At 45.3% G+C, this 10,429-nt stretch overlaps 1 protein-coding gene across 1 annotated transcript in view; it reads right to left on the bottom strand.

Moving 5' to 3' along the window:
* Positions 1–4,066: 4,066 nt before the first annotated feature.
* Positions 4,067–10,429, bottom strand: part of XRCC5 (X-ray repair cross complementing 5) — an 83,999-nt gene continuing 77,636 nt past the window's right edge. Inside the window, exons 20-21 of the mRNA XM_019638196.1 lie at positions 5,092–5,166; positions 4,067–4,318 (exon numbers count right to left, since the gene is read on the bottom strand). Of these exons, the coding sequence (XP_019493741.1) occupies positions 4,304–4,318; positions 5,092–5,166 (90 nt within the window). The 3' untranslated portion in view covers positions 4,067–4,303. The remainder of the gene's footprint in view (positions 4,319–5,091; positions 5,167–10,429) is intronic.

Genomic DNA, 10,429 nt, shown 5'->3' with positions numbered 1-10,429 from the left:
CGCTCACTGCGGCTGCTGGCCGCTCACGCTGGCTGCTGGCTACACATGGTAGCCCATGGCAACCCACTGCAGCAGGGGCTGCATCCTACGCCATCGCTGGCGACTCACAGCAGCCCAGCTCCAGGTTGAGCTGTTGTTCAGCATCTTAGCTGTAGAAGGCAGTGTCACTGGCCCTCATATGTGGGATCCGAACCAGGGCCCTCTGGTGTTCCAAGCCAGCTCTTAACCAACGTGCCACTCGGCCGGCCCTGATATTAGAACTTAATAAACCCAGGAGTATCTGGTGTCTGTGACGCTTTGAAGCGTTATGCCATTATACCTCTAAAGAACAGGAGGTCTAGCCCAGGATTATGTTCAGGTGGAGAAATGGGGCGTTCCCTTCCTTTCCAAAAGGACCACAGAAAGCCAATACGTACCATCTAAGCAGGGATTATGAACTCCCGATTAGGTGGGCTGACCTATATGGGGGTGAAAGTGTGTGTGTGTGTGGGGGGGAGGAAGCCCTCTCTCCCCACCCCCCTCCTAATATTCCCCTCCTCACTACCGGGAGGGCGACTTACAAATGCAACTGGTGCCTGGGCCAGTTATTAGGGGTCTACCGCTGATAAGTTATATGTATGTTAAAGTTCCAATGCATTTCTACTTTCTGCTCCATGCTGCCAGCCAGGCAAGAAAGCTGGGGCTTACTCTTTCTGAGCAGGCCCAACAAGATGGTCTTGCTCGGTTCCAAGCACGACAGCCAGGTGGTGGCAAGATGCGGATGTAAGAGGCAGACTACAAACCCAAGCCGTGAACCACACCTAGCTGCTCCTACACTGATTTCCATTTTGTGTTTGCTCCTTGTGTATTTAAGCTCCAGCAGGCAGTTTACAGGAGAGGTGGTTGGCAAGGCAGAATATGGCCATTCCATGGGCCCTGGTTTCGATACTAATGTAATGTGGTCAAAACCTAGGGAGACCATATTCTATAATCCTTCTGGAGGATGCTTGTGAGAGTGAAAGAGGGTGTTACCAATTATGCCAGGATAACAATTCCCAAGTAAACTGGGATGCGTGGTCACCTTATCAAAACTATGGAAACCTACCGTGGGTCCTAACTCCCTACCTTGATCACAAAGAGACTCTAATTTTCATGTAATAACTAGGTAAGAAAACCTAAGTCCCATAGCAATAGATAATGATGAAAACTAGCACTGGAATACTCAAGGTTCTAAAAGAAATAAGAAGGAAACAGCAATAGGAGGCAGATCTATTAACAATTAAAAAGTTCTGCCCATGCCTTCTATTTTGAGTTTTCATAATATCACAATACTGTTACACTTTACTTGTGTGAAGCACTTTACAGTTTACAAAGTACTGTCATGGGCACGCTCTTTCTTAGTAAGCCTGGGAGGCAGTTAGTAGGCTTAGCATCTTTACAGAGGCCACACAGCAAGCAGCGGAGGCAGAATTTGAATCCAGGACCTGGGCTGCCCTAGTGTTCTTTCCCTACCCACCCTGAGTCCCCTCCTGGTATCCACTCCAAATGAGCAATCAGCTTGTGTTCTGAGCCTAGAAAACCTGGGGAAAGGGGACAGTACAAAAGGAGGCCAATGTGAGCCAGCGGGCCAACAGATTACATGTTGCCGGAATCAAAATTAGCTGTAACGTCATTAGCACTGCACGTATTCAAAACACAAGTATGCAGGTGTCCATTTATTTTCCAAACTATCCTGGACTAGGTGAAAAACTGCCTATCCCCAATATGGCTTTCTGAGGAATTTTCCAAGATTCTAAATTTTCTATAGAAATTAACCGGCAAAGGACCAAACTCCAACATTTAAAATAGTGGTTCTTATCGGGGGGGACATACCCTGGATGGGGCATTAGGATTGTGACTGGGGAGTGAATACCCATCCTGTATCTCTACCTCCCCTGTAAGTCAATAAACATTAGTGACACAGAAGACCGAAGGTGACGGTGTTGACAGCGATTTCCAGTTTACATGCATACAAGCCTATCATTTGTGGGACTAACGGGCTCTGAGGACTAGTAGAACCTGACTGAGGACCACGTGCTCCTTGCTCTCCCAGGGCCACAGTCAGCAGGACACCTAGGAGTTCTACAGATCTGCAAATCTGATGTCAGGGCAACAGGAACTTGGTGCGGTCATTCAAAACACGATGCACTTAAGATGGAAAAAGTCAAGAACCATGTGACTTCACTCATGTGGGCTATTAAGCTGAAAGCAACAAACAAGACAAACAAACAAAAACTCACAGATACAGACAACAGCATGGTGGTTACCAGAGGGAAAGGGTGGGGAGGAGGAGGCAGAAGAGGGTAAAGGGGGTCAAATATATGGGGGTCAAAGGAGACGACTTTGGGTGGTGAACACACAATGCATTAGATAAATGATGTATTAGCACTGTAAATCTAAACCTATATAATCTTATTAACCAATGTCATCCCAATATATTTAATAAAATTTTAAAAATCACACAGGATTGCCCCTACTGAGAACAACTGCTCTGACCAAGTCTACACAGTACAATATACACTGCCTACATGACACAGGTTTAGAAATTACATGGCTAATTTAGTCTTTTCTCTCCTTAGCCTATTAAACTCATTTCTTCCTGCAGCTATTCAGATAATTTAGGTAAAAGCAGGGTGAGGGAAGCAAAAATAACCCACTACATACAACATAAATCAAAAAGTATCGGAAGATTTAAAGCACTAAATTGATTCCAAATTTTCCTGGTTTGACAGAAGGAAGGATTGTTTTCAAGAGGAAATTCCCCAAACTGCCAAAGACAAGGGATGCTTCTGAGGCCATACTCATTGAATGGACTCATATTGCCAGGAGGAGCTGATAAAAATAATGCAGAATTTTAGAAACAAATTTTTCCCTCTTGATTCTATGAAATGTCTGTTTTATTTATCTGAGTCACAAACATCCCCTGGGCTTCAACTATCAAAATGGGCAGTAAGACAGGGCATCCCTCACTGGGGTTGCTTTAAATGGGCGCCTGTATGTTAAGACTGACTCAAGTGTGCACAGCATCGAGGGGTGTCCTAGAGGCCCAGTAAACCACTCCCCTCTCGCCTCAGGGACTGAAAGCTGTTCTACGTGCAGACCCATTTTCAGTCAGTGCACTGAGGGGCTTCAATTCTCAGCACAGCACTGAAGAATTCCTTCGCAGACGATTAGTAATGAGCAGCGGGCCACAGGAGAAACGGGTCATTTACGCCTCTGATGTTATGTTTGCAAAATGAAGTGAGTCAATGGCCATTTGTGGAGGTGCTGAGGGTATATATGGGAGATTGGGCACCACGAAGGCTGTGACTCCAAGCAGGGAGGAGTTGGAGCTCGGGGGAGAAATGAGATCAGGAAAAACAAAAGAAGGGTTTTGCTGTTTTCTTATTTTAGGAAAGGAAACATCATCCAGAGAGAAAGGAAAGGAGGCTGAGGTGGAGATGGGCAAGACTGGGAAATTAAGAAAGAAGTGTTTTCACACAATCAAAGTTTCTCTCGGTGAGACCTGTAAGTACAGTAGTGAAATGATCAAATCCTAACTACTGGTGGTGAATTTCTCAGTTTTTGTTTTTGCTTTAGGGTTCACTGATATGCCAGAGGCTGGACCAAAAGGGTATCTTTTCTTCACGAGAACACCGTAACTCACTGCCTAACATGGGTACGCAAGGAAGCGGTGCTCCCCCTCCCACCCTGCTTAAGGAACAGCACCAAATACACAGCCAAAGTAATGTGTGGCTAAAAGGCTTCAATAAAAAGAGAAACGGGTCAGACCTTACCCATGACTTTCCAAACCCAGCTTTCTGTTGCTAGGAAACAAATGCCACCATCTGATCAGTGAAAGCTGTGATCACCAGGAGATGAACAGACAATGGGCTGCACCTCCTGGGGAGGCCTGGAAACTCACTAGTGACCACGCCATAGTTCTGGGTGAGATCACTTCCTGAGGGCTGCAATCCTCACCACTATACCAGGTCAGGAGGGACTCCATTTTCCAGAAACTTCAAAGCACGTGCATTATATACGGAGATCAGTAAGACCACAAGAGAAATAACAGATCAGAAAACAACAGTACCTCTTTATAAACTTGTATGGGGTCTAAACAGCCCTCATATACTCGTATGTATGTTTATTACACAGAGAGTCAGGTGATTTGCTTCCAGGTAGCCTGCAGGGACCATCTCCAGAGCTTCCGGTCGCCTTGAATGGCATCCTCCAGGTTGTTCCGTGTCGAACTCCCAGCACGACAGTGATGGTAGGGCTCGCAGATCCCCCACACATCCAGGACCTATATCAAGTCCAGCTGCAAACAGGAACAGTATTTTTAGAAACGAACCAGGCCAATGTCAGACCGCTGCTTCTCTGGTGAGGAAAAGTTTAACGACAATGGCTCTCGTCACTGGCGGCATGCATGGACTTGCACACTTATCCACTGCTACCTATTTTAAGAGTTCAATACCAAGCATCTCATTATAGCACTAAGAACTTCTCTGTGAAAGGCTGAAAGTTTTTACTGGACAGTTATCACGTGAGGCTTAAAGGCGGAAAGCTGCCACACGTGAAGACTGATATAAACGCCAACACGTCTACACAGCCTCCCAGGCATCCAGACGCTGTGTCACGAGGTCCAAAACCCCCGCATGCCTGTCAGTCTATTTTGTTTACATTGAGTTAATTGAGAACATTGAAAAAATTAGGCTTTTTAAAGGCTGTTTTTATTTATCAACCCACATGAATCACATGCTGTACTGCTTATTTGGTTGAGCGCAATTTCAGTAAACTGTAACATTCTGCTCGTACAGGAATAGCACCCCTGGCTTTTTTAGTCCTTCGAAGAGGAGGGTTAAATTCAATGAACAATATAATAAAAACCACTGAGGACAGGGATTTCCATCATAAAAATCACCTACCTGATTAGATTTATAACGGCAATAAATAACTATGGAGGAAGCTTCCAGTGTGGTAGAGATTAAAACACAAATGAGAAACGAGTGTACAATAAGCAGCCTTTGTGGTACATTTATAGCCCAGAGGTTTCGGTTGTTAGAACACCTGGCGTGAGTTAAAAGCACTTACTAAGTCATCCACGTCACCGCCTTCCTCAAATGCGGCTGCTGTGTCTTCGCTTGGATTTTCTTTGGGGGCCAGAAACTGTGAATATAAAGTCGGTCATAATATCAAAATGACATTTCCCCCTCTTTTGATGAAGGAACAGACTGCTATCACTGTCATGGGCAAACCTAAGATTTGCTTAGCAAAGTATCACTGCACATGGCTCAAAAGAAACATCATCTTGATGTCCCCTCCCTCACTTGGTCCTGAATGGCAAGACAAAATTTGACGTTGAATAGTCCACCGAAGCAGTCAGAGAGAAAGTTCTGGTGAAGAGGAAGGGAGGGAATGGCTTGCGGTGGCCGTGACATTGTGGAGGGTCCTACATCAGGCGCTGATAATACCTGATTTCCCCGTCTGAACTTCCACAGGAGCTAGGTGGGCCCATTAGGGTTAAGAAAAGAACCAAACTCCCGAAACAGGTACGTCCTGGTCTCTTCTGAAGGGAGCATAAGAATCAAGGGTCTAAATGCAAAAACTAGAAGCAGCTGTTCTTCAACCCCACTGTGGACAAAAAGAGGTAAAAGGAAGAACTTCTTATAAATGACATGAAACAAAAAAATGGGTGAGCTTGGGAGGTGGTTCAATTCCTTAGAAACTGTTTGAAAACAGGAAGGTGGATGAGAAAAATCCTCACACAGGCATCTGCTCAGCAGCAGTGTTCTAGACCCTGAACTTCTAGAAGGCAGTTACAAAGCAAAGCGAGGGCCTGAGCTGAAGTGTGCAAGGATCGAGGAATGAAAAGAAACTCAATTTTATTTTATTTCTTCTTATTATTATTTAGCTGAGCCATCCTGCCACCTGTTAGCAGCTCAGTGGCAGCTCAGCTCAGCCCAGGAATCGAACTGCTGTTGCTCACACCTTGCACTCTTAACCAACTGAGCTCTTAACCAACTGAGCCACTCGGCCGGCCCAGGAAACTCAGTTTTAAAAGGGTAGTGAGTACCCTTCAAAATCATCTGAACACTTGCTCTCCATCCCGTCCCTCTAGGATATAGCAGTGGGGACCCTTTTTCTCCAGGACATGTGGTAACTGCATCTAAGAGCATGGCTTTATCACCCACTTATCTATCCTGACACTGGAGTGCTCTTCTGGTAGCGTAAGCACTGAAAATGGTAGCAGAGATGAGCCTGCAGGAGTGAGTGTTTTCAAAAGGGGCATGCCTCTCCCGGCTAGCACTGCCCCGAGTCAGCGTGCACGGGGCACACACGCGGAAAGGCTACCTGCCGGCCCCCTTCTGCTGTCCGGCAGCTGCCTCCACCCAAGAGGGAAAGTGTAGTCATACTTTTCTCACTTTCTTGACATGCAAAAAAAACCCCGCCAAGAATTGCTTTCCCTATACATTCCTCTTATTTTTATGGTACAATGGACACTTTTGAGGCCTCTGAAGTCTAAAACTTCTAGATACACTAAAATATGTCTAACAAATCACAAAGTCGCCCTCTGAATACCAGGCTGTGTGCAGCACGTCTTAGGAAGCACACACTGCACGTCCTCCTATGCCTCGTGCAAAAACTCACACGCACACTTAAAACGGCAGCCGTGGAGGCCTATGTGCAGAACCAGGCGATGTCTTCACCGGCACTGTGAACGTGGCCGTGACGATTTGTTTTGGACGCAGCCTGTTTCCTGAACTTATTCCCCTCAGTCAGAGCCACCTCACCATTCATTACCTTTGAGTTTGACCGAGAGGTGAAGGGATTTATCTTTGTCTAAGGGCACTGAGAGGTCTTCCCACAGCCGTCTGCTGTGTGCAGTGTGGCAACCAGTGGTGTAAGAGAGAGGATGTGAGCAGTGGTGCCAAGTCTGGAGCAGAACGGTGACGCAGCTTATCATTAATCTAGTTATTTATTCTGGTTGGTTATTAATAAAGAAATCTGCGGGCCAAATACAGATAAATGAGTAAGAAACCCACATATGTATTTGCATATGGTTTATGTCTAAAGATTAAACTCTACCCTAGATTTCCAAATTGACCTTTATTTATGATTCTCCTAATTACTATCATTATTTAAAATAACTTTTATTTTGTTCCTCTTATCATCATTAATCCCTACATGATTCTCCCTACGTCAGGAATATGTGGCTAACGGATAAGATATCCAGTTGGGGTGAAGAGGATCAAAAGTAGAGCTGTGTCTGCCATAAACCTCTGTGGGGCCACAAGGGACCAGCGCCTTCCACACACAGACACACTCTGTGGCCTGAAGGGTTTGATGGCCCACCACACACATCTGTGATTCCCCCTGAGTAATCTGGTATGTGGTAGGCACTTACTGATCAAGCTAGAAAAGCCCTCAAGTTTTTGGCACACAGCCCTAAAAGCTCCACTTCCCATTCCCACCCCTTTTGCACTGCAATTATAGAATAAATTAAAATAGGACTGTCTACACAGTATGACCACGGTATATGTAATTAAACACAAATGGCACATCTCTGAGACTAGGCCAAGTTCCTAGGAAGACAGGAGCAGCAGCAAACGAACTGTCACTGCCATCAGGTGTGAACATCTGCAACTGATTTTCCTGATAGATCTAAAGGCTGGGCTGCCATCTATTATCCTGCTGACGCCCCAGGCGGATCTTACACGGATCACTCCTCACCATCAGAGTTCCTAACTGCAAGCAGTTTCCAGGCTGTGCGGCGACAGGGAAGCTGGCGGCACAGCGGAGAAGTCAGCGATTGGCTGCTTTCTCTGTAAAACCAACAGATTCTCTGGAAGCATCCGGGAGGGGCAGGAATCAACTCTCATTGTGTGCATGCATGTGTGCGTGCGTGCACGTGTGTGTGTGTTACCCCTGCAACACGCTGAAGAATTAGAGAATAAAACAGAAAGGACACTTGTGTGATGCACTCCTTCCTCAGAACACCATCATTTACTTGGGGCTGCCAAGAAAGAGACTTCTTACTTGGAGACCTTTAGGGAATGGATAAACTGTTACTTTTCAAGACACTGAAATATAATCCTGGCCACATGCCGAGAAATGGCATCGATAACCTCTGTATAGAAATTTCCATTCCTATCCCTCCATAAAACTAGAACCTAACAAGCACCTCGCGTCCAGGCCGTCACCACTCCCCAAACAGTACCACATGGCATCCCCTGGGCTGCGTCTAGCACCATCAGATGATTCCAAATAAAATCACCCATAATCCAGCTGTATAAAAGCATCAGGAAGAATCACCCATAATCCAGCTGTATAAAAGCGTCAGGAAAAACCACCCATAATCCATCTGTATAAAAGTGTCAGGAAGGAGAAAAATACACTTGCTTGTAGTTTGTCTAACATGACATAGTCAGTCTTCGTGAATGTCACCTGTAGTTTAGTTTACTTCATGCCACAAAGGCGACAGAGTACGGCAAAGAAATCCTGCAGCCTGGTGTGTTAGAACACAGCCAAGTTTCAGCTCCGTCAGTTCCTCCGTAACCCTGGGCAAGCTACTTGACCCTTCCATAACTAATTTTCCTCAAAAATACAATGGGAACATGACTACTTACCCCATCTCTCTCACGCGGTTATAGTGAGTCTCAGATCAAATGAGGTATGCAAAAATGCTTTCTGGAACTGTAGGTTTTATGTTCCAATTCCTAGGAATATACCCAACCTATGTTCACCAAATGATATGTACAAGAATAGCCATTACATTTTTATTCATAAATGCCAAAGTTTGGAAACAATCAAATGTCCATCATCGGAAGAATGGATGAATAAATTGTGGTATAACCATGAAAGGGAATACCACCTAGCTGTAATAAAGAATGAACAACACTTAAAAATACAGATGAATCATAAAAGGCATGATTCCAATTATACGAAGGTTAAGGACAGGCGAAACTGCTCTCAAGTGACAGATATCAGAACAGTGGTTGCCTCGGGGGCAGGGGAATTACGCCTAGGAAGGAACCAGGGAGCCTCTGGGGCGATGGAAATATTCTACGCTTTGATCTGGGTGCTGGGCACCCAGGTATATACGCATGTGTAAAATCTCATCAGGTTGCAAAGTTAAGATTTGTGTATTTACTGTAGGTATGTTCCACCTCATTAAAAAATTAAAAATTGTATCTTACAAAGTACCAAGCTCCAAACAAATATAAGGGAATACTGTGACATTTTCATTACTGCTTTTCTTGTACTAGCACATAGAGCAACTACACCACAGATTTAAGCCAGAAAAGGAAAGTGGAAAAAGAGCAAAAAAAATATATATATATATCACGGGGTCCAACGGGGGCCAGCAGCTGGAGACAACTGTTCTCAAGGAATGATTCTTAAATTCTGATCTTATGATCCTTCACAGGACTTGGGAGATCTCTTGTACACTCACACGCACACACTGGGGATACTTTGGAAAGAGGAAGTGTGAGCATCTCTACGTAGGTGTGGCAGGTGGCTTTCTAAGGCGGAGGCCCACAGAAGTGGGGCCGTGGTGTGGTGGAACCGTGACCAGGAGGAGTGCAGGGGTCTGGATTCTAGTCAGCTCTGCTAGCCAAGAACTTGCTGTGAGACACTGAGCAAGTCCACGTCACCTCTCTAGCGAGCATCTGCAAAACGCTGGATTGCTAAGCTCTGAGCATCCACGATGCTAAGGTGGAAAATCAACGTCAACAACAATAAAAAAAGCTAGCTGAGGTAGCTGCAAGGAAACGAAGTGCTACAAAGATGAGATTTCCCCCCCCAGAACTTGCATCAAATGATTATTTAGGCATAGCTCAACCTCTTGGAATCCTATGAGAAACAATACTCCAAAGCCATGGAGCAAACCCTCTTTCCCCTCCATGCTCTTAATATGGGGTGAAAAGAATGGAGGACTGAGGCTCGTCCTACAATTGGTTTCCTGGCCAATGACTTACTGTGGCGTCTCGGGCAGGTCATTTTACTTCTCAAGGCCCTACGTCTCCTCATCTATAAAATTCCGAGTTTGCACTAGATCAGTATTTTTCAGGTTCTGTTCCTTGAGGTCCTGAGGGTTCTTCCAAGTCACCTGGGCAGGGGTAGTGCCATCCTACTGCCCGTCAACTGAGGCGCACCACCTTTATCTGTTTTACATGTCAGGGTTTCTTGTAAGCTTTCAGTTTTAAAAATAAAAACTCAGCTAGGAGATTATTAGGATTCTTTCCAGCTGAATAAAATTCTGTTCAACGTAAGCCAATGTCCTCTGCCTTAGTTAAGACGGGCTTGTTTAGATTCTTCTAATGCAGGGCTTCTCAACAGCGCCATTATCAACATTTGGGGCCAGATAATTCTTTGCTGTGGGGGCTGTTGTGGATGATTCGAAACATCTCTGGCCTCTACCCATTAC

The sequence above is a fragment of the Hipposideros armiger genome, unplaced genomic scaffold (assembly GCF_001890085.2).
Source record: "Hipposideros armiger isolate ML-2016 unplaced genomic scaffold, ASM189008v1 scaffold_38, whole genome shotgun sequence".
Lineage (NCBI taxonomy): Eukaryota > Metazoa > Chordata > Mammalia > Chiroptera > Hipposideridae > Hipposideros > Hipposideros armiger.
This window is presented reverse-complemented; position numbering and strand designations above follow the sequence as displayed.